The sequence below is a fragment of the Hemitrygon akajei genome, chromosome 32 (genome assembly GCF_048418815.1).
Source record: "Hemitrygon akajei chromosome 32, sHemAka1.3, whole genome shotgun sequence".
Taxonomy (NCBI): domain Eukaryota; kingdom Metazoa; phylum Chordata; class Chondrichthyes; order Myliobatiformes; family Dasyatidae; genus Hemitrygon; species Hemitrygon akajei.
The window spans coordinates 7289949-7317770 of NC_133155.1; the positions used below are offsets into that span (position 1 = coordinate 7289949).

At 45.5% G+C, this 27822-nt stretch overlaps 1 protein-coding gene across 2 annotated transcripts in view; it reads right to left on the reverse strand.

Moving 5' to 3' along the window:
- Window positions 1–27822, reverse strand: part of LOC140719795 (keratinocyte differentiation factor 1-like) — a 31526-nt gene that overhangs the window by 2383 nt on the left and 1321 nt on the right. The window contains exons 1-3 of one of the 2 annotated variants that reach the window (XM_073034670.1): window positions 14931–15018; window positions 1189–2271; window positions 258–332 (exon numbers count right to left, since the gene is read on the reverse strand). In XM_073034670.1, coding sequence (XP_072890771.1) covers window positions 258–332; window positions 1189–2254 — 1141 coding nt within the window. In that variant the 5' untranslated portion in view covers window positions 2255–2271; window positions 14931–15018. Of the gene's footprint in view, window positions 1–257; window positions 333–1188; window positions 2272–14930; window positions 15019–27822 lie in introns of those variants that run through there. The other variant, XM_073034669.1, reaches the window with a different exon arrangement.

Sequence of the window (27822 nt, forward strand, 5' to 3'; positions counted from 1 at the left end):
ATAAATGAACAGAAGGAATGGAGGGACAAGGACCAATAGGATTAGTTGGATTGGCATCATATAGGGCCTGTTCCTATGCAGTACTGTTATATAAGCTGACGTAATTAATGGATGCAGACAGGGTAGAGATAAATGGGTCTTTCAACTGCCCGTGAAGGTTAGTGACCCCACTGGTTTAGCAGACTAAGATCGACTTGTGTTGTTGTATCTTTCCATGCCTTCTGCCGCCTATCAACAGCATGATATACAGTCATTACCTGGGCTGGCCAAGCCCTGCATTTGCCTTGCTTTCAAATCGAGCGGGTCTACGACCGAAATCTCCAGGTTGAGGTCTAAGCAGAGACAAAAGGTTCAGGTCACACACTACAAACACAGTCATTTCCAGTCATACTTGAACTTTACAGATCTCCCAGCGATTATCCCGACTGCATCTCCCCATCCCCACCAAATGCACCGATGACACAACTGCCAGTGCATGCTTACTACAACAGCCATTGCTCCAATGCAGCCCTGCTGAGAAACCGATCGTTTAGGCAGCCTGGCCCACAAATGCAATTCATGCACCCCAATCCCAGTTCCCCCCTCGCCTCTGAGTCTCCCAGACTCAAGTGCATCCTCATTCCACCTTAGCCCCCCAATGCAAGTCTAATGTAGCTCCAATCAACTGACACCTCAACTCCTAATCAAGGGCCAATGGCCATTGTAACCCGTCTGGGTAGTCTCCAACCTGGCAGCACTGACACTGATTCCTCTGTCGGTAATATCCCCCCCACTTCCCCCTTCACTCTTTTTCCCCTAGTCCCCGCATTGAACCCCTTCTCTTCTCCGTACCTGCCCACCACCGGTGCCCCTCCTCCTTCTCTTTCTCCCACCCTCCCCTCCTATCAAATTCCCCCTTCTTCTTCAGCCCTTAATCCCCTCCACCTATCACCTCCCAGCTTCCCACTCCTTCGCCTCCCCCCCCCCCACCCAGCTGCTCCCCACCCTTGCCAGCTTGTACTCCTTCCCTCCCCCCCAACCTCACTCTATCCTCATTCCCCCTGCCCTTCCAGTCCCGATGAAGGACCTTGGCTGTTTATTCCTTCCCATAGACGCCAACAGAGCTGTCCAGTTCCTCCAGCCTTCTGTGTGAGTTTCCCAATGTCTCACCCCGGCCCCAAAGTACATCACCTAGTGCCACTCCCTCACCATCGCTTGGCAGGAAAGTCTCTGTCTGAGGTTTGGCGTCACTGGAGGTCAGGCTGACCTGCCTGTCCTCGCTTGGCTCTTGTAGGTTACGCTTCTTCTTGGGCTTCCTGGTGCTGATCCGGACGATCCCGGTCACGATCCGGCACTCGGCGTCCTTCTCGTTGATCTTGTAGCCTTTGGTGATGCTGTCGATGAGCTCGCTGATCTCGCTGCTCTTGCTGATGAAGGTGGTGTCGGAGGTGCACTGGGCCAGCATGTCGATCTGGTGGATGCTGAACAACTCCAGCAGCTTCTTGTTAATGTACTCGTCCAGCTCAGCGCTGGACATGGAGCCGTTCAGTTCATTGCTCTCCAGGTCCTCCTCCAGGAAGGAGTGGAACTCATCGGAGAGCCGTTTGTGAGAATTCGGCGAGGTGCTGCCGGGGCTCTCCGACTTCTGAGAGTTGCTGACATGCGAGTCCTTACGGCACGAGTCCGTGGACAGACTGTGCCTGTTCTTGTCCCAGATCACCTCTTCCCCTCGCAGCTTGATATCGTAATAGTTGAAACTGTTGCCTGCCAGGTTGGTCCTTTTACTGGGGTTGGGGTCAGGGTTCAGAGTGACCCCGTGTGTCGGGTTTGAAACGTATCTCAAATTGGCAGTATCTGTAGTTTTAACATCCGTCGATGACTCTGTGGTCCTGGTACATGGATTATACCCCCCCTGGTCAGGCCTACACATCCCACAAGTCACCACGCAGCAGAGCACTTCTTTGAAGGCCTGCCACGTGACACAAGTTCCCAGGCCGCACGACTCACACACACTCGAATCCTCCACTTCAGCCGACCGCGGGATGAACTCAAACCTCTCCGCGTTATTCCCATTGGAGTCCCTGGGATCCGCCTTGCGGCTGTGACTTTTCAACAGCGGCTTGCTTCCTCTCCTCTGGGGTCGCCTGTACTCCGGCGTCGACGTGTCGTACACCTCCAGACTCAGGGAGTCCACAGAGAGGGGCGGCAGGTCCAGGGAGCTGGGCTGGCTTTGGCCAGTCTGCCGAGACGGAGATTTCCGCTGAGTACCTTGCATGGCCAAGACTGAAGGATCTGCAGGGCAGAAAAAGAAAAAATAATCATCACTTAACACTGAACCTGGCACCAACCAGGAACAACAAAATAACAGTTATTAAAATAGTTTAAATATATTGAAATTGGGCACGGAGGTACAGCAGGCGGTGAAAAAGGCGAACGGTATGTTGGCATTCATAGCAAGAGGATTCAAGTACAGGAGCAGGGAAGTTCTGCAGTTGTACAAGGCCTTGGCAAGACCACACCTGGTGTATTGTGTGCAGTTTTGGCCCCCTAATCTGAGGAAAGACATTCTTGCCATAGAGGGAGTACAGAGAAGGTTCACCAGATTGATTCCTGGGATGGCAGGACTTTCATATGAAGAAAGACTGGATCAACTGGGCTTGTATTCGCTGTAATTTAGAAGATTGAGGGGGGATCTTATTGAAACGTATAAAATTCTAAAGGGATTGGACAGGCTAGATGCAGGAAGATTGTTTCCGATGCTGGGGGAGTCCAGAACAAGGGGTCACAGTTTAAGGATAAAGGGGAAGCCTTTTAGGACCGAGATGAGGAGAAACTTCTTCACACAGAGAGTGGTGAATCTGTGGAATTCTCTGCCACAGGAAACAGTTGAGGCCAGTTCATTGGCTATATTTAAGAGGGAGTTAGATATGGCCCTTGTGGCTAAAGGGATCAGGGGGTATGGAGAGAAAGCAGGTACAGGGTTCTGAGTTGGATGATCAGCCATGATCATACTGAATGGTGGTGCAGGCTTGAAGGGCCGAATGGCCTACTCCTGCACCTATTTTCTATGTTTCTATAAATCAAAGTATTGAGCACACAAGATTCAGGCTTCTGACCCCGGATGGTTGGGGTCTTTAATGATGGACATCAAGCTGGAAGAAGAGCAGGTAAACCAAGATTTCCTCCAAAGGTCTGCTTCAGTGGGAAGAGATAGAAAAGGTTGTGGAAAGGGGAATGGTTGGAGAAAATCATGCCCTTTAGGTGTTATCCATTTCAGCCCCGGGAAAAAGCCTCCGACTATCCACACGATCAATTCCTCTCATCCTCTTATACACCTCTATCAGGTCAGCTCTCATCCTCCATCTCTCCAAGGAGAAAAGGCCGAGTTCACCCAACCTATTCTCATAAGGCATGCTCTCCAATCCAGGCAACATCCTTGTGTAGGACCCTGGTCAGACCACCATTGCTGGCAGCCCATTCCACGCACTCACCACTCTCTGCATTAAAAAAAAACTTATCTCTGACATCTCTGTACCTATTTCCAATCACCTTAAAACTGTGCCCTTTAGGTGTTAGCCATTTCAGCCGTGGGGAAAAGCCTCTGACTATCCACACGATCGATGCCTCTCATCATCTTATACATCTCTATCAGGTCACCTCTCATCCTCCATCTCTCCAAGGAGAAAAGGCCAAGTTCACTCAACCTATTCTCATAAGGCATGCTCCCCAATCCAGGCAACATCCTTGTAAATCTCCTCTGCACCCTTTCTATAGTTTCCACATCCTTCCTGTAGTGAGGCGACCAGAAATGAGCACAGTACTCCAAGTGGGGTCTGACCAGGGTCCTAGACAGCTGCAACATTACCTCGGCTCTTAAAGTCAATCCCACAGTTGATGAAGGCCAATACACCGTATGCCTTCTTAACCACAGAGTCAACCTGCGCAGCTGCTTTGAGCGTCCTATGGACTCGGACCCCAAGATCCCACTGATCCTTTGCACTGCCAAGAGTCTTACCATTAATACTATATTCTGCCATCATATTTGACCTACCAAAATGAACCACCTCACACTTATCTAGGTTGAACTCCATCTGCCACTTCTCAGTCCAGTTTTGGATCTATCAATGTCCCGCTATAACCTCTGACAACCCTCCACACTTCCCACATCCCCAACCTTTGTATCATCAGCAAATTTACTAACCCATCCCTCCACTTCCTTATCCAGGTTATTTATAAAAATCACGAAGAGAAGGGGTCCCAGAACAGATCCCTGAGGCACACCACTGGTCACTGACCTCAATGCAGAATATGACCCGTCTACAACTACTCTTTGCCTTGTGTGGGCAAGCCAATTCTGGATCCACAAAGCAATGTCCCCTGGGATCCCATGCCTCCTTACTTTCTCAATAAGCCTTGCATGGGGTACCTTATCAAATGCCTTGCTGAAATCCATATACACTACATCTACTGCTCTTCCTTCATCAATGTGTTTAGTCACATCCTCAAAAAATTCAATCAGGCTCGTAAGGCTCAACCTGCCTTTCACAAAGCCATGCTGACTATTCTTAATCATATTATGCCTCTCCAGATGTTCATAAATCCTGCCTCTCAGGATCTTCTCCATCAACTTACCAACCACTGAAGTAAGACTCACTGGTCTATAATTTCCTGGGCTATCTCTACTCCCTTTCTTGAATAAGGGAACAACATCAGCAACCCTCCAATCCTCAGGAACCTCTCCCATCCCCATTGATGATGCAAAGATCATCACCAGAGGCTCAGCAATCTCCTCCCTCACCTCCCACAGTAGCCTGGGGCACATCTCATCCGGTCCTGGTGACCTATCCAACTTGATGCTTTCCAAAAGCTCCAGCACATCCTCTCTCTTAATATCTACGTGCTCAAGCTTTTCAGTCTGCTGGAAGTCATACTGAATCTGCTGGCGTTAATTCCTACAGGGTAGGGGGTTGTGAACTTGGATGGGGGAAAAAAAACTTACATCTTCCTTTTCACTAACCTCTAATTGAAGTTTAGCATTTCCTTCAATTATGAATGTAGGCAATAAACCACAGTAGTATTCACAGTACCTGTGACTTTGTCACCTACTGAAATCACAGTCATTTTCATATCACATTATATTATTTACGGCACGTTCATCACTACTTGTTACTGAATGTGTTAGTAAAGAAGCACACATATTACTATGTTGCATTTTGCATTTTTTAAATATTTTGATAACTGTATATCAATAGAATTGGTTTCTTTTATAATCCCATGTAGTTTATTTTATATATTTACATACATTATTCCGAGAAGGGGTCCACAGGCTTCAACAGAATGCCAACACGTTACATTCAAAACTGGATAAATAGCAACTTCCTACAACTAAACATATTGGAAAGATTAACACAACCATCTGTCGATTCCATAAGCCATGTTTTTTTCTATTCACTTAAATTTTAGCAACTGAAAACAGACCACCCACTTCACAACTCGCATGTTACACTCAACCACAGAATGAGTTTCAGACCATACCATGGCATTAACTAAATCATTTCTACCTCTATCACATCACCCAACTCACAGCTGGCTCATCCTAACTGTTTTGGGAATGCTTATCCTTGCTCTGTTTTTAATGAGATCTTATTAACATATCAGGAGTGTTTGATGGCTCTGGGCCTGTACTCACTGAAGTTTAGATCTCATTGAAACCAATCGGATATCGGAAGGCCTAGATTGAGGGGATGTGGGGAGGATTTTTCCCGAGGTGGAGCAGTCTAGAACCAGAGGGCACAGCTCAGAATAGAGGGATGCCTTTTTGGAACAGAGATGAGAAGGAAGGAATTTCTTTAGCCAGAGAGTGGTGAATCTGTGGGTTTAATTGCCATGGGTGGCTGTGGAGGCTAGGTCATTGAGTATATTTAAAGTGGAGGCTGATAGGTTCTTGATTAGTCAGGGCATCAAAGGTTACAGGGAGAAGGCAGGAGAATGGAGTTGAAAGGGATAATAAGTCAGCCATGATGGGCTAGCAGTGAAAACTCAATGGGCTGAGTGGCCTGATTATGCTCCTATGTCTTATAGTCTACATCTCCAAATTTATGTTCTGCAATGCTTTATCATTTGGTATTATCTGTTCTGCACTCCTGTAAACCTGAAGCCATCTCTGTAGACACTTTACCTCTTCACACAACAGCTCCCATTTTACTGAACGTTATCGAACAGCCTGGCGCAGAAAACACCAATGCCCGTGAACGGAAAATCCTTCATAAAGCTGTGGGGAGGGGCCCAGTCCATCATGGGTAAAGCCCACCCCGCCACCGAGCACATCTACACGGAGCAGGAAGGGAAAGCAGCATCCATCATCAGGGACCCCCACCACCCAGGCCATACTCCCTTCCCAACAGTGGGAATAACTCCACTCCCCCACAACCTATGGACTCATTTGCAAGGACTCTTCATCTCACGTTCTTGATATTTATTTGTTATTATTATTTCTTTTTATATTTGCACAGTCTTGTCTTTTGCATGCTGGCTGCCTTTCACTGATTCTGTTATGGTAACTGGATTCAGCGAGTAAGTGTGTCCACCAGGAAATGGATCTCAGGGCTGTGCACAGTGAGATCTACGTTCTTTGATAACAAATCTACTCTGAATTTTGAACATTTGGCTGTGATGGGGGAAGGGGTGGTGCTGGATGATAACATGAATAATCCCATCACTGGGATGTGAGAAACAAGGATGTGGGACAATTACAAACTGAGGCTCATCCAACCTTTGGCTTAGTAAATACTGAATGGTGGAAGGTGGCAGAGTGAAGAGAGGCCAAATTAAAAATGGTAAGAATGGAATAAGGAAGTTCCAGTAAATGGCTGGGAAGAAATCAAGATAGTTGAGGAATTTAGAGCAGATACTGATAAACATCAGCTTCAGATATAGCAGGTCACATCTGCCCATACTTGCATTGTATATACAATACTGAACTGACAAAAATAAACTTCAGTGCCTAAATTGACAAACATTTACAACACTGCCTGATTTTAAAGTGCCAATGCACGAGTAGTTTTTTCTGGAGTCTGCCTGATATTTTGACTACTCGAGCATTGCCCTTTTAAAAAAAATACCTATCAGGTGGGCCCCAGAATAAACTACCTGTGTATTGAGTGGCTGGAAAGAAAGCAGATCAGGAGGGAAGTGAAAAATCGAGGAGATGGGGGGTGGGGGAGGTGGTTGGTGATGTTTCCTATGGTGGGGAAGTCTAGAATGGAAAATCCTACAAAAGGTAGTGGATTCGGTCCAGTACATCACGGGTAAAGCCCTCCCAACCACTGAGCACATCTACAAGAAACGCTGTTGAAGCAAAGCAGCATCCATCGTCGGAGATCGCCATCACCCAGGCCATGCTGTTGTCTCGCTGCTGCCATCAGGGAGAAGGTACAAGAACCTCACGACCCCCACCACCAGGTTCAGGCACAGCTACTGCCCCTCAACCATCAGGCTCTTGAACAAAAGGAGATAACCACACTCACTTTTCCATCCATTGAGATGTTTCCCCACAACCAATGGTCTCACTTTAAGGACTCGACATTAAGTTTCCATTATTTATTACTGTCCATTTATATATGCAGTTTGTTGCCTTCTGCACTCTGGCTGATCTTTTATTGATCCTGCTGTAATTACTTTTCTATAGATTTGCTGAGTATTCCTGCAGGGAAATGAATCTCAGGGTTGTATATATGGTGACATATACAATCTGTGCGGATTGGTGATAACATCTCCTCCTCGCTGACAATCAACACTGGTGCACTTAGGGGTGTGTGCTTAGCCCACTGCTCTACTCTCTGTACACACATGACTATGTGGCTGGGCAAAGCTCAAATATGATCTATAAATTTGCTGATGATACAACCATTGTTGGTAGAATCTCAGGTGGTGATGAGAGGGTGTACGGGAGTGAGATATGCCAACTAGTGGAGCGGTGTCGCAGCAACAACCTGGCACTCAATGACAGTAAGACGAAAGAGCTGATTGTGGACTTCAGGAAGGGTAAGACGAAGGACACATACCAATCCTCATAGAGGGATCAGAAGTGGAGAGAGTGAGCAGCTTCAAGTTCCTGGGTGTCAAGATCTCTGAGGATCTAACCTGGCCCCAACCTATTGATGTAGTTATAAAGAAGGCAAGACAGCAGCTATACTTCATTAGGAGTTTGAAGAGATTTGGCATGTCAACAAATACACTCAAAAACTTCTATAGTTGTACTGTGGAAAGCATTCTAACAGGCTCCATCACTGTCTGGTATGGAGGGGCTACTGCACAGGACCGAAAGAAGCTGCAGAAGGTTGTAAATCTAGTCAGCTCCATCTTGGGTACTAGCCTACAAAGTGCTCAGGACATCTTTAGGGAGCGGTGTCTCAGAAAGGCAGCGTCCATTATTAAGGACCTCCAGCACCCAGGACATGCCCTTTTCTCACTGTTACCATCAGGTAGGAGGTACAGAAGCCTGAAGGCACACACTCAGCAATTCAGGAACAGCCTCTTCCCCTCTGCCATCCGATTCCTAAATGGACTTTGAAACTTTGGACACTACTCACTTTTTAAAAAAATATACAGTATTCCTGTTTTTGCACATTTTTAAAGATCTATTCAATAAATGTATATTGTAATTGATTTAGCAAACACGAGGAAATCTGCAGATGCTGGAAATTCAAACAACACACACAAAATGCTGGTGGAACACAGCAGGCCAGGCAGCATCTACAGGGAGAAGCACCGTCGACATTTCAGGCCGAGACCCTTCCATCAGGACTTCTTGGCCCGAAATGTCGACAGTTCTTCTTCCTATAGATGCTGCCTGGCCTGCTGTGTTCACCAGCATTTTGTGTGTGTTACTGTAATTGATTTACTTGTTTATTTATTATTATTTTATTGTATTTTTTTTCTCTCTCTCTGCTAGATTATGTATTGCATTGAACTGCTGCTGCTAAGTTAGCAAATTTCACGTCACACGCCGGTGATAATAAACCTGATTCTGATAATAAAATTTACTTTGAACTTAGAGGCCCGATGGTCTAGGGAAAATGGGAATGGAGACTTTGAACATAGAACATAATCATACCAGCACAATACAGGCTATTTGGCCCACAGTTTTGTGCCACCCTTTTTGCCTACTCCAAGATCAATCTAACACTTCCCTCTGAAGTGTTATTCTTTCATCTTTATACCTTAGGGTCATTTAAATGTCTCTAATGTGTCTGCCTTTACCACCACACCTGCCGGGCATTCAATCACCCAACACTCTGTGTAAGAACCACCTCTGACATCCCCCCTCCCAACCAAACTTTCCTCCAATCACCTAGAATTATGCCCTTTCCGCTCGGAGAGAAGGGTGCTGGCTGTCCACTGTATCGATGCCTCTTATTCCGTTAATGTTCTGAAGCACCCTGTGGAATCTGCTTCCAGCATTCCCTTTGCTAGCCCAGTTCAGATCGTAGCCATCTTCTCTGTGGACTCATTTTCTTCATTCCCTCTGTGTTCTTTTTGCCATCTCTCACCTTTAATCTATTGTCTACCTCCCTCTGGTGTCCCTATTCCTTCCCTTTCCTCAATGGTCAACTATTCTCCTCCTCCATCTATCACCTCCCAGCTTCTTATTTTATTCCCCCACCTTCCCCCCTGGTCTGGTCTCACCTATCACCAGCCAGCGCATAACCCCCCCCCCCCCCCCGCCCCACCTTCTTATTCTGGTTTCTGCCCCCTTCCTTTCCAGCCCTGATGAAGGGTGTTGGCCCAAAACGTTGGCCATTTATTCCCCTCTACAGATGCTGCCTGATCGGGGGGGGGGGGGGGAGAGAAAGTGTGTGTGTGTGTCTGTCTGGCTCAAGATTTCCAGAATCTCCTGTGTTTATCATCTACTTGCTTGGCTTTTGTGACAGGATTTAGTGTGTTTCCCAGAACTGCTGTCAGTGATACTCAGAGGGTGCTTAAAACAGGTTTCATTGTCCCATTTAGCAGACACAAAGTCACTGAACAAGATCTGTTGCTACCTCACTTTCTCAAAGTCACAAGTCTTTTAAAGTGGTAGAGCAAGTTGAAAGATTGTTGAATAGAGAAACAAGGAAGTTGCGCTAAACTGTACAGGTCTTTTGTTTGGCCTTAACTGGGGACTTCAGTCTCTCTGCACTACAGCTCGTGTCCTCAGTATTATTTATTTACTAATTTATTTGCTCACTTTGTCTTCTTTTACACATTTGTTATTTGTCGGTTGTTATTTGTGTCTAGTTTTTCACTGATTCTGTTTTACTGTGATTGCACGCAAGAAAACGAATCTCAAGGAAGACTATGCATACTTTGATAATAAATTTACTTTGAACTTCAAACACTAAAACTCGGTTGAGTTCTTAAAGAGTTACAGGTTTAATAGTGTGATCTTCCCTCAAGAGGACCTTTCGTAGGGTTTGGAGGCTTGCTTGCCTCAATGACCCAGAGAGCCATGTTGGCTGGAATCGGGGCTTTATGTGGCTCTCGGTAGGGTCACCCATGCCAGACAGGTCAAAGGGTAAAGGCCAGACTAAGAGTGGTCCACTGGACCTCCTGGTTCAGGAGATCGGCTCAGGGGTAACAAGCCTGACTGGTCAAAAGAAAAGCGTTACAGAAACAGCAATGAAGATTCCTCCATGTGACCAAGGACCTTCCCAGCGGCGTAACGGGTAATTAATTCATAGTGTGATCTACAGGCACGTGGAGAGGTTAGAGTGGCAAGGTTTATTCTTCTCAGAAGGCGAAGGGGAAATCTACTAGAGCTATTGCATCTTTTGACAAAGCACATGGGAGAAACCGTGTCCTGTACTTCGTGAGTCAGTTACCAGAGGTGACAAGTACATGGCAGAAGAACACGAAGGAAAGTGAGAAGAGAGATGCCTCCACAGAGAAGCTATTCAGATCGGAACTGAACTGCCGACGGGAGAGCTGGGAGCACATTCTGAAGGACGGATTCGGAACGCCCCATTTGGCAGGGCTATGGTGAAGAGGGCAGTGCGTGTATCTAAAGCAGGCAGGCTAGTGAGCACACTGAGCTGAGCACCTTCAGTACTGCCAGCGGTGCCTGCCACCAAACCAGTCTGAGAAGATTAATGAGCTATACAAAGTCTATTCTAAGCTCTAATAAGGCCCCAGGCGATTGAGTCCATTGTTCATCTGCTGTTTCACCATGATAAAAAATTGACAGCACAAAAGGAGATCATTTAAACATGCAATAGCTTACCCCACTTACTGGGAAATCAAGAGCGAATCTAAAACAACGACGTACCGAAATTCGTGAAAGAATCTGCAGAGGTGATATTCAGGCAAAATTGTTAATCAAAGATTGACCAAAAATTCTGGTGAATGGATAATCTATTGGATTATTTTAGGGAGGGGGAGATGTTTATACAGCAATTGGCCCTTCAGCTCATTTAGGCTGTGCCAAACTATTATTCTGTCTAGTCTCAGCAAACTGCACCTGGAGGGCAGCCTTTCATAGCCTTTTATATTGCAATGGAACTCACATCCACCTTCTCCCGCTAGCAGCTCGTCCCAGACTCGCAACACGCTCAGGTTCCCCTTAAATATTTCACTCATAACCTATGACATCCAACTCCAGTCTCATTCAACTCAGTGAAAAAAACCTGCTTGCATTTACCCTAACTATACCCCTCATAACGTTGTATTCCTCTATCAAATCTCTCATTCCCCTACGCTCCAGGAAATAAAGTCTTAACTTATTCACCCCTTCTCTGTAACTCCGGTCTGCAAGTCCCGGCAACATCCTTGCAAATCTTCTCTGTACTCTCTCAATCTTATTGGTATCTTTCTTGCAGGTAGTTAACCAGAACTGTACACAATATTCTAAACTTGGCCTCACCAGAGTCGTGTACAACTTCACCATAACAACCCATCTCCTGTACTTAGCTCTCTGATTTACGAAGACCCTAGTCACGCTATTTTCAAGGAACTGTGGACCTCTATTCCCAGATCCCTTTGTTCTACCACACGTGCCCCACCGTTCACTGTGTCAGACCTACCCTGGTTGGTCCCCCAAAGTGCAACACCTCACACTTGTCTGCATTAAAATCCATCTGCCATTTCTCAGCCTATTTTTCCAGCTGGTCCAGAATCCGCTGAAAGTCACAACAGCCTTCCTCACTGTGCACTACACCCCGAATCTTGGTGTCATCCAGAAAACTGCTGATCCACAATATCAGCAAAATCATTGATACAGAAGAGAAACAACAGGCCCAGCACCGATCCTGCTGTCGCTAGCCATTGAAAGCAGAGCCACTGACGGTGGAACACAGAAAATTGGGGATTCATAGGGGGAGAAAAGTACTGGAGGAGAACAAACATTTGCAGCACCCAGTGAGGTCACAGATAGAGAGGAATATAATATAATAATTGGTACATCTGAAACAGCTATAGATCAGGTGCTGGTAAATCATCATCATTACGTCCCATGTCGTATCACAAGGGTGATCATGGTCCTTCAATGACCATGATTGTTTTGGGAAATTTTATTCCTACACAAAATGGTGACATCGCCCAGTGTGTGCGCGCAGGCCCGGTGTGTACGCGTGTGCGCAGGTACACGCCAACATGAAAATGCAGGCCCGGTGTGTACGCGTGTGCACAGGTACATGCCAACATGAAGGGAAGTCCCATTGGGAGAGTGGCCTGCACCGAGGAAATGGTGAGAGGCTGAATGAGTGACAAAGGTTGGCGTTGACTGGTGCAATCATTCAGTGCTAAGGATGTCCTTCCAGAAAGGAAAGCACGAATGAAATCAATGCTAAACAGCTCATCATTACAGGATTACATACAGAAACCACAGCACTGTAAGATATAGGAGCAGAATTAGGCCACTGGCCCATTGAGCCTGCTCCACCATTCCACCATGGCTGATTTATTGCCCCTCTCAACCCCATTCTCCTGCCTTCTCCCTGTAACCTTTGACACCCTGATTAGCCAAGAATCCATCCACCTCCAGCTTAAACATACCCAGTGACTTGGCCTCCGCAGCGTCTGTGGCAATGAATTCCTCAGACTCACCGCCATCTGGCTGAAGAATTTCCTCTTTGTCTCTTTTTCTAAATGGAAGCCCCTCTATACAGAGGTTGTGCCTTCTGGTCCTAGACTCCCCACTATAGGAAACATCCAGGCCTTTCAATATTCAGCAGGTTTCAACAAGGTATAAATAAGATTCAAGGCATAGATACATTGATATATAACTTTTTAAGATCGCCATAGAATACTAGGTTAGTGCAGAAAAATCAGAATATCATCCACAACCTTGTTGAATGTTATAGCAAGCACAAAGGGTCAAATGGCCCACACCTGGTTCTCTATCCTAGGAATTTATAATTTAACTGCTGATGTAATATCAAAGAGGATGAACACACGTGCTGTCCTTTGAAATGTACGTGATAAACTACCACACAGTCCTGATGAAGGGTCTCGCCTGAAACGTCAACCGTTCATTCCCATCCATAGATGTGGCCCAACCTGCTGAGCTCCTCCGGCACATCGTGCGTATTGCTCTAGATTTCCAGCATCTGCAGTACCACTTGTGCCAATGATTTGCCACCCAATATCTTTGTTTTTATCCGTACCATAGGGACGCGGCTGGTCAATGCCCAACTCTGGTTGCCCCTGAGAAGTTGCAGGAGATTAATCCTGTGATGAAAGAACAACAATGTATTTGCAGATCAGGACGGTGGAGATATAAACCTTGTGTGTGCTGTCCTTGCCCTTCTAGAGAGTAAAGGTTTTGGAACTAGTCCCCGTGAAAACTGTAGACATTGCACAGTGCAGCCAGTGCCTGAATTATAGGGGGAGACAGGTTGCCATTTCAACAGGCTGGATTTTGAGAAGTTTCCCAAGTATTTTATATATATAGTTCCCTGAAGGTGGAATCTCATGTGGACAGGGTGGTGAAGAAAGCTTTTGGTATGCTGGCCTTTATAAATCAGAGCATTGAGTATAGGAGTTGGGATGTAATGTTAAAATTGTACAAGGCATTGGTAAGGCTGAATTTGGAGTATTGTGTACAGTTCCAGGCACCGAATTATAGGAAAGATATCAACAAAATAGAGAGAGTACAGAGAAGATTTACTAGAATGTTATTTGGGTTTCAGCACCTAAGTTACAGGGAAAGGTTGAACAAGTTAGATCTTTATTCTTTGAAGCATAGAAGGTTGAGGGGGGACTTGATAGAGGTATTTAAAATTATGAGGGGGATAGATAGAGTTGACGTGGGTAGGCTTTTTCCATTGAGAGTAGGGGAGATTCAAACAAGAGGACATGAGTTGAAAGTTAGGGGGCAAAAGTTTAAGGGTAACACGAGGGGGAATTTCTTTACTCAGAGAGTGGTAGCTGTGTGGAACGAGCTTCCAGTAGAAGTGGTAGAGGCAGGTTTGGTATTGTCACTTAAAGTAAAATTGGATAGGTATATGGACAGGAAAGGAATGGAGGGTTATGGGCTGAGTGCGGGTCAGTGGGACTAGGTGAGATTAAGCGTTTGGCACGGACTAGAAGGGCCAAAATGGCCTGTTTCCATGCTGTAATTGTTATATGGTTATTTTTGGAATTGCACAAATCCAGACAAGTGGAAAGTATTCCATCACAGTCTTGACTTGTGCCTTGCAGATTGTCACAACACTTTCTGGAAAGCAGAAGGTGAATCAATCATCAGAGAATATCCTGCCTGGCTTGAATAGAGTTTAACCCCTGAAATGAAGAATCATAGAGGGAACTACTGATGGTGACTGGGCTGGAGACACTGACCCGAGGAAGACAATGTCCTGGAGCTGAGAAATTGACCTTCAGAGCAGCAACCGTGTCCACTATGTGATGTACGACTACAGTCACGGACAGCACTTCTGTCATTTTCCAATGTTTTACCAGAAATCCTTTGCCTTTACCTGGAATGTTACCTTGTGGTCAAAGTCTTCTCTCGATCCACTTCTGTTTGCACTCATTTGGGTAAAGGTCCAGAGCGAATGGTTTTGGCAAGACCCAATCTGAGCTTCATGAGCTCATCACTGACCACTTGATATTTAAAAAGCAGATTGTTAGGTTCTCCACTGGAAAGGGTGCCAAAGGCTGCAGGGAGAAACAACAGAAGGGGGTTGAGAAGGACAATGGTAGAGCAGACTTGAGGGGCCCGTTCCTTACGATTGACAACCTTGTTAGTAACACTCTCCTGATGTAGTTAGCTTCATGGAATTTGTAAACGCGAGGAAGTCTTCAGATGCTGGAAATCCAAAGCAACACACACACACGCACGCATGCACAAAATATTGCAGGAACTCAGGAGGCCAGGCAGCATTGATGGAAGTGAATAAATAGTTGATGTTTTGGGCCCAGAATTTGTCCTGATTTTTGTGGGACAGAACGTTCCTGGATGTTCATCCAAGATTCAAGATTTATTTAATGTTATTTCATATAGACAAGTAAAAAGGAGAACAAAATAATTGTTACTCTGGATCTGATGCAGCACAAAAGCACAGCAAGATAAAGACGCAATTATGTTAAAAATCACAATAAATATACCATATGTAAAATAGCTTAGATTGATTGTATGTTCATAAAGAGATGTGAGGTACTGCACATAAGGTGACTCTGACAGGAAATGATGAGATAAAGTAGTGGTGGTGGGGGCTGTGGAGGGGTGGGTTAGTGAGTGGATATGTATATAATATGTAGGGAGTGTGGAGGGGTGGGTTAGTGAGTGGATATGTATATAATATGTAGGGAGTGTGGAGGGGTGGTTTAGTGGGTGGATATGTATAGAATACATAGGGAGTGTGGAGGGGTGGGTTAGCGAGTGGATATGTATAGAATACGTAGGGAGTGTGGAGGGGTGGGTTAGTGGGTGGATATGTATAGAATACGTAGGGAGTGTGAAGGGGTGGGTTAGTGAGTGGAGGTATTGATCAGCCTTACTGCTAACCACTCCAGCCACTGTTGTAAACAGATATATAGCTATTTCTGGAACACAGAAACATCGAAAACCTACAGCACAATGCAGGCCCTTCGGCCCACAAAGCTGTGCTGAACATGTCCTTACTTTAGAAATTACCTTGGGTTACCCATAGCCCTCTATTTTTCTAAGCTCCATGTACCTATCCAGGAAACTCTTAAAAGACTCCATCGTTTCTGCCTCCACCACCATCGCCGGCAGCCCATTCCACACACTCACCACTCTCTGCATAAAAAACTTACCCTTAACATCTCCTCTGTACCTACTTCCAAGCACCTTAAAACTGTGTCCTCTCGTGGTAGCCATTTCAGCCCTAGGGAAAAGCCTCTGACTATCCACACGATCAATGCCTCTCATCATCTTATACAAATCTATCAGGTTACCTCTTATCCTCCGTCACTCCAAGGAGAAAAGGCCGAGCTCACTCAACCTATTCTCATAAGGCATGCTCCCCAATCCAGGCAACATCCTTGTAAATCTCCTCTGCACCATTTCTATGGCTTCCACATCCTTCCTGTAGTGAGGCAACCAGAACTGAGCACAGTACTCCAAGTGGGGTCTGACCAGGGTCCTATATAGCTGCAACATTATCTCTCGGCTCCTAAATTCAATTCCATGATTGATGACGGCCAATGCACCGTATGCCTTCTTAACCACACAGTCAACCTGCGTAGCAGCTTTGAGTGTCCTATGGACTCGAACCACAAAATCCCTCTGATCCTCCACACTGCCAAGAGTCTTACCATTAATACTATATTCTGCCATCATATTTGACCTACCAAAATGAACCACCTCACACTTATCTGGGTTGAACTCCACCTGCCGCTTCTCAGCCCAGTTTTGCATCCTATCGATGTCCCGCTGTAACCTCTGACAGCCCTTCACACTATCCACAACACCTCCAACCTTTGTGTCATCAGCAAACTTACTAACCCAGCCCTCCACTTCCTCATCCAGGTCATTTATAAAAATCACGAAGAGTAAGGGTCCCAGAACAGATCCCTGAGGCACACCACTGGTCACCAACCTCCATGCAGAATATGACCCGTCTACAACCACTCTTTGCCTTCTGTGGGCAAGCCAGTTCTGGATCCACAAAGCAATATCCCCTTAGATCCCATGCCTCCTTACTTTCTCAATAAGCCTTGCATGGAGTACCTTGTCAAATGCCTTGCTGAAATCCATATACACTACATCTACTGCTCTTCCTTCATCAATGTGTTTAGTCACATCCTCAAAAAATCCAATCAGGCTCACAAGGCACCACCTTCCCTTTACAAAGCCATGCTGACTACTCCTAATCATATTATGCCTCTCCAAATGTTCATAAATCCTGCCTCTCAGGATCTTCACCATCAACTTACCAACCACTGAGGTAAGACTCACTGGTCTATAATTTCCTGGGCTATCTCTACTCCCTTTCTTGAATAAGGGAACAACATCAGCAACCCTCCAATCCTACAGAACCTCTCTCGTCCCCACTGATGATGCAAAGATCATCACCAGAGGCTCAGCAATCCCCTCCCTCGCCTTATCCTTGGTCACATGGGCCCTATGGACCACTTTAAATTGTAGGAGGGAGTGGCGGGCATATAATGGTGAAGTGTTAACCAATTAAAAAATATGATTCCAAGTTTCCTCAGAAATTGAAGTCTGTAAATCTTGTTCCCAAAGATTTAAAATTTTATCTAAAGGAACACTTCTCATTCCCAACAGCATATTGTAAATATTAGATATAGATCCATTATAAAAAGGTTTCAAATTAAAAATTACATCTAGCAGGTTCTTATTAGGACCTTTAGGAAATGTACTTATTTGAGACCATAAAAAATCTCCCATTTGTAGGTATCGAAAAAATTAGTTTTGGGTAAACTATGTTTAGTTGATAGTCATTCAAACGAAAAGAGACTTCCCCCTACAAACAAGTCCTGAAAGTATTTAATACCTAATCTATCCCATTCTTTAAAAGCCACATCAATCATAGAGGGTTTAAAAAAATAATTAGAAAAAATGGGACTTCATAGAGTAAATCTCAATAAGCCAAAGTATTTTCTGAATTGTATCCAAATTCTCATAGTGTGTTTAACTACCAGATTATCAGTTAATTTACTCAGAGACAAAGGAAGTGAGGATCCAAGAAGAGAAATAATAGAAAATTTATTAACAGAGTTAGCTTCTAAAAAAACCCACATCGGGCAATCCTCACAATTAATGTAATATAACCAAAATGTAAGATCTCTTATATTACCTGCCCAATAATAAAATCTAAAGTTTGATGAGGCTAATCCTCCATTCTTTTTATTTTTCTGAAGATGAATTTTATTTAATCTAGAACACTTATTCTTCCATATATAAGATATATTAGAGTCAAGAGAATCAAAAAAAGATTTAGGAATAAAATCAGGCAATGCCTGTAAAAGATATATAAATTTAGGTAATATATTCATTTTGATAGAGTTAATTCAGCCAATCAACGATAATGAAAGAGGTGACCAATTTGATCATATCCTTTTTACGTGATTCAATAGGGTAAGAAAATTTTCTTTAAATAGACACATAATTTTTAGTGATTGTTACACCTAAGTAGGTAAATTGGTTTCTTACAATTTTGAAAGGAAGGTTAGAATTTGTTGGCATCAAATTATTCAAAGTAATGAAGTCCCAACATTAGAAATAAATAGCAGCCGATCATCAGCGTACAGCGAGACTTTGTGAATAGCGCATCTCCTTAAAATACCGGTGACAGCATTAGATTCTTGACAGGCGATGGCTAAAGGTTCTCAGGCCAGATCAAAAAACAAAGGGTTCAACCGACAGCCTTGTCTAGTGCCACGCTGAAGCTTAAATGGCTAGGAATTATGAGAATTAGTGAAAACAAGTCCAAAACTGAATTTTTCAGAAGTTTTAAATAAATAATTCCATTCAACTCTGTCGAAAGCTTCCTCAGCATCCAGGAATACCACACGCTCCGATATCATGTTAGACGGAGAATAAATAACATTTAATAACAGACGAATATTAAAGTGAGAATATCGATTTTTGATAAACCAGTTTGGTTATTGGAAATGACAGATGGTAAAATATTTTCAATCCTATGGGGCAAAACTTAGTATCAACATTAAGTAACGAAATTGGTCTATAAGAAGAACATTCAGTTGGATCCTTATTCTTTTTAAGGATTAGCGAAATGGAGGCCTCATAAAAAGATTGAGGGAGTCTGCCCGACTTGAATGAATGCGAATAAACTGAACATAAATGAGGTATGAGCAGTGAGGAAAAGATCTTGTAAAACTCTCCAGAAAATCCACCTGGGCCCGGAGCTTTCCTCAAACGTAATGAGCGCACAGCCTCAACAATTTCCTCAAAAGAAAGAGGTTGTTCCAACAATTTTGTGCTGTCGGCAGAAATTGTAGGAATGTTTAGTTGGTTTGACGTCCACCTTTTCAGCAGCCGTGACACTATCTCTGATCAGCAGTGCCACGTCCCCACCTCTTTTGCCCCCCTCCCTGTCCTTTCTGAAACACCTAAAGCCTGGCACTCAAAGTAACCATTCTTGCCCCTGAGCCATCCAAGTCTCTGTAATGGCCACAATATCATATCTCCAAGTACTGATCCACACTCTAAGCTCATCCTCTTTGTTCGTAATACTCCTTGCATTAAAATAGACACATCTCAAACCATCAGTCTGAGTGCATTCCTTCTCTATCATATCCTCCCTCACACACTGTCTCCAAGCAGATAACAGTATAAAAGCAGATAGTAAGAGTTTTTATAGTTACATAAAAAGAAAAAGGGTGGCTAAAGTAAATGTTGGTCCCCTAGAAGATGAGACCAGGAAATTAATGGTAGGGGACATGGAGATGGCGGAAACGCTGAACAAATATTTTGTATCAGTTTTTACAGTAGAGGACACTCAAAATATCCCAACACTGGATAAACAGGGGGCTCTAGGGGGAGAGAAGCTAACTACGATTCAAATCACCAAGGAAATGGTACTTGATAAATTAATGGGACTGAAGGTGGATAAATCCCCTGGACTGGATGGCTTGCATCCTAGGGTCTTAAGGGAAGTGGCGGTCGGGATTGTGGATGCATTAGTGATAATTTTTCAAAACTCGCTGGACTCGGCAATGGTCCCGGCAGATTGGAAAAATGCTAATGTAACTCCTTTATTTAAAAAGGGCAATAGACAGAAGGCTGGGAATTATAGGCCAGTTAGCCTAACATCTGTGGTTGGCAAAATGTTGGAATCGATAATTAAGGAAACAGTAACAGGGCATTTGGATAAACATAGCTTAATAGGACAAAGTCAGCATGGCTTTACAAAAGGGAAGTCATGTTTGACAAATTTGTTGAGTTCTTTGAGGACATAACATATAGGGTAGATAAAGGGGAACCAGTGGATGTGGTGTATTTGGACTTCCAAAAGGCATTTGACAAGGTGCCACACCAAAGATTATTACTTAAAGTAAAAAATCATGGGATTGGGGATAATATTCTGGCATGGGTGGAGGATTGGCTTTCTAACAGAAAACAGAGAGTTGGGATAAATGGTTTATTCTCAGACTGGTAGTTGGTGACTAGTGGTGTTCCGCAGGGGTCGGTGTTGGGACCCCAACTCTTTACAATCTATATTAATGATTTGGAGAAAGGGACTAAGTGCAACGTATCGAAGTTTGCTGATGACACAAAGATGGGAGGGAGTGTAATGAGTGCGGAGGACATTGAAACCCTGCAGGGGGACATAGATAGGCTGAGTGATTGGGCAGACATTTGGCAGATGAAATATAATACTGACAAGTGTGAGGGCGTGCACTTTGGCAGGAAAAATAATAGAGCAAGTTATTATCTAAATGGAGAGAAACTGGAAAGTGCTTCTGTGCAAAGGGATCTGGGGGTCCTGGTGCTGGAAACACAAAAAGTTAGTATGCAAGTGCAGCAGGTGGTCAAGAAGGCCAATGGAATGCTGGCTTTTATTGCTAGGGGGATGGAGTATAAGAACAGGGAGGTCTTACTGCAGTTGTACCGGGTATTGGTGAGACCACACCTGGAGTACTGCGTGCAGTTCTGGTGTCCAGATTTAAGAAAGGACATACTGACTCTCGAGGCAGTGCAGAGAAGGTTCACTGGGTTAATTCCGGGAATGGGTGGGTTGATGTATGATGAGAGGTTGAGTAGATTGGGACTCTACTCATTGGAGTTCCGAAGAATGAGAGGCGATCTTATTGAAACATATAAGATTGTGAAGGGGCTTGATTGGGTGGATGCGGGGAGAATGTTCCCAATGATGGGTGAAACTAGGACTAGGGGGCATAATCTTAAAATAAGGGGATGCCGTTCCAGGACTGAGATGCAGAGAAATTTCTTTACTCAGAGGATAGTGGGGCTGTGGAATTTACTGCCCCAGAGAGTTGTGGAAGCTACTACACTCAATAAATTCAAAACGGAGAAAGACATTTTCCTGGATAAAAATGGCATTAGGGGATACGGTGAGCGAGCAGGTAAGTGGACATGAGGCTAGGTTTAGATCAGCCATGTGATCTGCTGGACCAGTTTTCGATAGCCTGGATGGGTCGGAGAGGAATTTTCCAGATTTTTTCTCCTCAATTGGCAACTCGTTCCCCCCCCCCCCCCCCCCGGGTGATCACATGGGTTTGGGCGGGATGAATAATAAAATAAAATGGGCGGCATGGTGCCCTGTTGGTTGGCACTGTTGCCTTGTGGGATTCGGTGAAAACTAGAGTTAAGATTGGATCAGACATGATCTTGTTGAATGGCGGAGCAGGCTTGAGGGGCCGATTGGCCTACTCCTGCTCCTATTCCTTATGTTCTTATGTAAGCTTTCTCTATTTGTGAGCCAACCGCCTCTTCCCCAGTCTCTTCAGTTTGGTTCCCACCACCAGCAATCCTAGTTTAAACTCTCCCCAATAGCTTTATCAAACATCCCCGCCAGGATATTGGTCCCCCTGGGATTCAAGTGCTACGTGTCCTTTTTGTACAGGTCACACCTGCCCCAAAAGAGGTCCCAATGATCCAGAAATCTGAATCCCTGCCCCCTGCTCCAATACCTCAGCCACACATTTATCCTCCACCTCATCCTATTCCTATTCTCACTGTCATGTAGCACCGGCAGTAATCCCGAGATTACTACCTTCTTCCCTAACTCCCTGTAGTCTGTTTTCAGGACCTCCTCCCTTTTCCTACCTATGTCATCGGTACCAATATGTACCACGACCTCCGGCTGTTCTCCCTCCCACCGCAGGATATCTTGGATGCGATCAGAAACATCCTGGACCCTGGCACCTGGGAGGCAAACTACCATCCATGTTTTTTTCCTGCATCCACAGAATCGCCTGTCTGATCCCCTAACTATAGAGTCCCTTATCACCGTTGCCATCCTCTTCCCTTCCCTACCCTCTGAACCACAGGGCCAGACTCTGTGCCAGAGGCACGGTCACTGTTGCCTCCCCCAGGTAGGCCGTCTCCCCCTAACAGTACTCAAACAGGAGTACTTATTGTTCAGGGGGAAAGCCTCAGGGGTACTGTCTAGCCTCTGACTCCTGCCCTTCCCTCTCCTGTTACCCATTATTTGTCTCTCCAGGCCCTGGAGTGACTACCTGCCTACAGCTCCTCTCTATCACCTCCTCACTCTCCCTGACCAGACGAAGGTCATCGAGCTGCATCTCCAGTTCCCTAACACGGTCCCTAAGGAGCTGCAGCTCGACGCACCTGGCGCAGATGTGGCCATCCGGGAGGCTGGGAGTCTCCAGGACTTCCCACATCTGACACCGAGCACAGAACACTGGCCTCACACACATACTTCCTGTCTGTATTCTACACAGGCAACCTACCTCACCTCGAGCCATTATCACCGAAGCCTCATTGAACCAAAGTCCTCCTACCCCTGCGCCCGCTCTGTAAAGCTGTCTCCTTTTAAACTCTTCTCACAGTTCTAACTGGATGACGTCCACGTGCTTACGCAGTCGTGCCTCGGAACACAAGTTTTATGCATACAGGAAGAATGTTGTACTGTCCCACGGTCTCTGTTGTTCTTTAGCATCGCACAGCATAAAACTAATTGGCTAAGGACTGTCTTTTTATATTTTTATTTGGAGACAGCATGGAAAATGCCCTTCATTCCCTTTGAGCTGTGGCTCCAGCAACCCCCGACAATCCCTAACTTCACCCTAGCCTACTCACAGGACAGCTTACATGACCATTTAACCTGTCCGGTATGTCCTTGGACTGTGGGCGGAAACCAGAGCACCCGGAGGAAACCCATACATTCCACGGGGAGGACGTACTGGGACTCCTTACAGACGGCACCAGAATTGAACTCCCACCTCCAGAATGTCCCGACTTGCAACAGCCTCACGCTAACCACTGGGCTACCATGACAGCTACCAAGCCTACAGCGCTCTGATCTGATATACAAATTACATGACCGTCTGCTGTTCTGGCCATTGAAAACTCCTTTCGCTGTACGGTGGGGGCAGGTTGATGCCTCAAAACAATACCAGAGGCAAGAAAGGACGTACTCAAAAATGCTGGAGGAACTCAGCAGGTCAGGAAGCACTTATGGAAATGAATAAACAGTTTCTGGTCGAGACCTTTCATCAGGACTGGAAAGGAAGTGGGCAGAAGCCAGACTGAGAAGGTGGGATGGGGAAGGAGTCCGAGCTGGCACACGTAGGCTTGACCCATTGCATGCCAGATTATATTCCTTCCCCTCCCGCTCCTCATTCTGGCTTCCTACCCCTTCCTTTCCAGTCCTGAAGAAGGGACTCGGCCTGAAACATCGACTGTTTATTCCCCTCTGGAGATGCTGCCTGACCTGCCGAGTTCCTCCAGTATTTCGTGTGCGTTGCTCTGAATTTGCAACATCCGAAGAAACTCTTGTGTTTCAAGTTTATTGTCATCACTTATACAACCAAACGAAACAACGTTCCTCTGGGCCGCAAAGCAGAAAACACACAGAGCACATAAACTAAAATATCACCATAAATGAAACACGCTTCAAAATGCACGCTGCACAAGTTCAGCAGACAGCATGCTGACCACGGGTGTGTTTATAACATGCAGGGGGTGCTGAATCTTTGATGTTCTCCACACGGGGGCGCTGTGGAAGCTGGAGACACTGAAGACCTCTGGATAAACTTAGCAGGTCAGGCAGCATGAGGAGATAAATGGAAAGCCAATATTTCAGGTCAAGACCCTACTTCAAGTCTGGTGTAGAGTCGTAATTCAGGGTCTCAGCCTGAAGAGTTCTTTTCAGGCATCCGTTAGTCTCGTGAGACCATGGATTTGCGCCCTGGGCAGTGTTGTATGGGAGACCGGCAGTTGCCCAAGCTGCAGGTCTCCCCTCTCCACGCCACCGATGTTGCCCACCGGTGTCGTCGCAGAGCAATGTGTTGTTAAGTGCCTTGCTCAACACGCTGCCTCAGCTGAGGCTCGAACCAGCGACCTTCAGGTTACTAGACCGATGCCTTATCCACTAGGCCACACGCCAACATACCTGAAGAGTAGTCTATCTATTACTCTGCTGCCCGAACCATCGAGTTCCTCTGGCCATTTTGAGTTCCTTGTACTCCAGAATGAGACCAGCTGACATTTAGCTATTCTGAGACACAGGTGTGGTGCAGAAAGTAGATAAAAGATTAAGGAAAGCAACAAGAGGCCAGATAAGCTACTCCTGCAGAACAGCCAACAGATTCTTCTGTACAATGATGCCAGGTCCTTTGGAACAGGCATTCCCCATTCTCTCACCATTTAAAAGTCCTCAGCAGTTCCATGTTTTCCCCCACTAGATAACCCTGCAATTTTCTGCACGTATTCTATCGGAGACGTTGTTGCTCGCTCAGTCAGTTTGCTGGCATCACTTGAAGCCTCTTTGCATCACCGTCACAAATCAAGTTCCAGTTTAGCTTGGTTGTGAGTGAAAACTTAAATAATTATACAACAATGCAGGGACCATCAAGGAACAAAGTGTGGGGGGAGTGAGATGAGGAAGGAGTGAAGAGGGAAATGACCAGCTGATGTCTAAATTTGGACATCCCACTTTAAGAAGAGGTACAGATTCAGAGAAGATAACATAGGAATCTGCTGGAATTATTCCAATGATGAATCACACAGCTGTCAATCGGCACGTTGCTCTCCTCACAACCAAGAAATCCAGGAGCTGTTTGACAGCATGAAGGGTTAACCCAGGGTAAGTAAAGGGAACTGGCCTGCAGGAGGTTACATGTGGTAATTGGAGTATAGCTTCAAGACAACTGACAAAGAAATCGGAGAAAAATACAAGAAGCAGAGAGAATTTAGAGTGCAGTGCCTCACAGGAAGTGGTTTAACAGTAACTTTGTGAAAGGAAATAGATAAATAACCACAGGACAAGGGAAAGAGTTAACTGGACTGGTCTTTGAAAGACCTGGTACAGACTCGATGGGTCAGATGTACCTGTATTGTAGTGTGATTCTAAATTTTTTTTTACCAAGAATCTCTTACATTTTTCACATCCTCATTACCAAAGCACTTTTGATTAGCGGCCACTACACCTCAGCTTTTTCCCTCTGTAGTCTTTGCCATCTGACTGCTCCACCCCCCACTCCCATACGGAATGATGTAATGAAATTTAAAAACGTTTCCGCCATTCAGGAAAACGCAGCCACAAAAAGCACTGACACATCGGTAAAATTCTTTCACAGGTGGTCTCAAACCCGTCCAATTAGTCAAATATTCTCACTGAGTTGGGCTTTAAAAAAAATCAAAGATTACAGAAGGAACCAACATGGTAGGAAAGGAAAGGGCGCGAAGACGATGGCGTCACATCCCAGATGATGCAAGGGCTGCTGAGGGAGTCTAACTTAGCAGCTGAAAACGCCCAGCCGTGAACGAATGATGAGGCATCGTGCCCTGCCACACAAGTAGCTCCTTCACACCAAAAAGCTGCTCTACAATAGCAATCGAACAGAGGCAATGCCTATCAGGGAAGATCGACTAGTGTCCAAAGTTCAAAGTACATTTATTACCAAACTATACACAACCTTGCAATTCGTCTCCTTACAGGCAGCCACAAAGCAAAGAAACCCATTTAAAAACAAACCTGTCAAACACCCAATGTGCAAAATCACAGAACCAATCGTGCAAACAATTCAAACTGAGCAAATAACATTTAGAACAAAAGGGTCACAGAAGTGCGTTTGCCGCCCGAAAGCCAGTCATCGCCGCGGCTGGACCAAGAGCTACGGCCTCAGTTCCGCGCGGAGGTGAGTGAACCCAAAGCAGAGCACGATAGGACACGGGGAACGAGCCCTTCCGACCCGCGATGAAGATCGAGGGATTTCTGATAACGAACGGGCTCCTGCGGATGGCACAGATGCTTGCATCTACAGGAAGTCGGTCATCGTTTTGTATTTACGACGCATGTATGGAGAAACTTCTTTATCCAGAGATGTACCTATCTGGGTGCCAGGTAGCACAGCAGCTAGTGCTGGGGCACTGGAGTTCAGAGATCAATTCTCACGACTGCCTGTAAGGGGTTTGCACGTTCTCCCCGTGACCTCGTGGGTTTCCTCCCACACACCAAAGACGTACCAGCTGGTAGGTTAATTGGTCATTGTAAGCTGTTGTGTGATTAGGCTAGGGTTAGATAGCTGGGTTGCTAGACGTTCCGTGCTGTATCTCTAAACAAGACTATAAGATATAGGAGCAGAATTAGGCCATTTGGCCCATTTCATCACGGCTGATCCATTTCCCTCTCAGCCCCAGTCTCCTGCCTCCTTGCCAAATCCCTTCATGACCAGACTAATCATTAACCTCTGTCTTTAATATGCCCAATGACTTGACCTCCACAGCCGCCCGCTGCAACAAATTCCACAGATTCATCACTCTCTGGCTAAAGAAATTCCTCTTCATCTCCGTTCTAAAAGAATGCCCCTCTATTCTGTGTCCACTGGTCTTAGACTCCCCCACCACAGGAAACATCCTCTCCACATCCACTCTATCTGTGTCCTCTGGTCTTAGACTCCCCCACCACAGGAAACATCCTCTCCACATCCACTCTATCTGTGTCCTCTGGTCTTAGACTCCCCCACCACAGGAAACATCCTCTCCACATTACCTCCCAAGGTCTTTCAACATTCAATAAATTTCCACGAGGTCACCCCTCATTCTTCTGAATTCCAGTGAATACGGACCCAGAGCCATCAAACGCTCCTCATACGACAAGCCATTCAACCCCAGAATCATTTTCACAAACCTTCTTTGAACCCTCTCCAGCGTCGGCACATCCTTTGTTAGATAAGGGGCCCAAAACTGCTCACAATACTCCAAGTGAGGCCTCAACATAACATCCTTGCTTTAAACGAATAATTACTTTAATAAATAAACCACTGTAATAAAGAGCAGTTGGGGGAAAACAGCAGGGGCACCTTTAAAGGGAAGTTAAATTTACACAATGAAAAGCTGTGCTGGAAGGATTAGAGACAGAGAGAGCTTTGGACAACACATCAACTCCAACACAAGGCAGATGACTCAAGTAGCTCGTTTCTCAACATAGGAGACACTGGCAATATCACAGAGCCAGCTTTCCACTCTGAGGGAGGACACGCTCCAGTATTCATCAGGGGTGAACGAGGAAGGGAGCAGAAGAGGGTTGAGGGCAAAGAGAAGGAATGGCAGGGGATGGAAGAGTGAGGAGGGAGAAGCCCGTGACAAGGTCTAAGTGACAGTGGTGGAAAAGAAGAACAAATACAAATTCCCTGGGTGTCAGCATCTCCGAGGCTCTACCCTGGGCCCAATTACAAAGAAGGCACGCTTGCAGCAACCCTGCATTA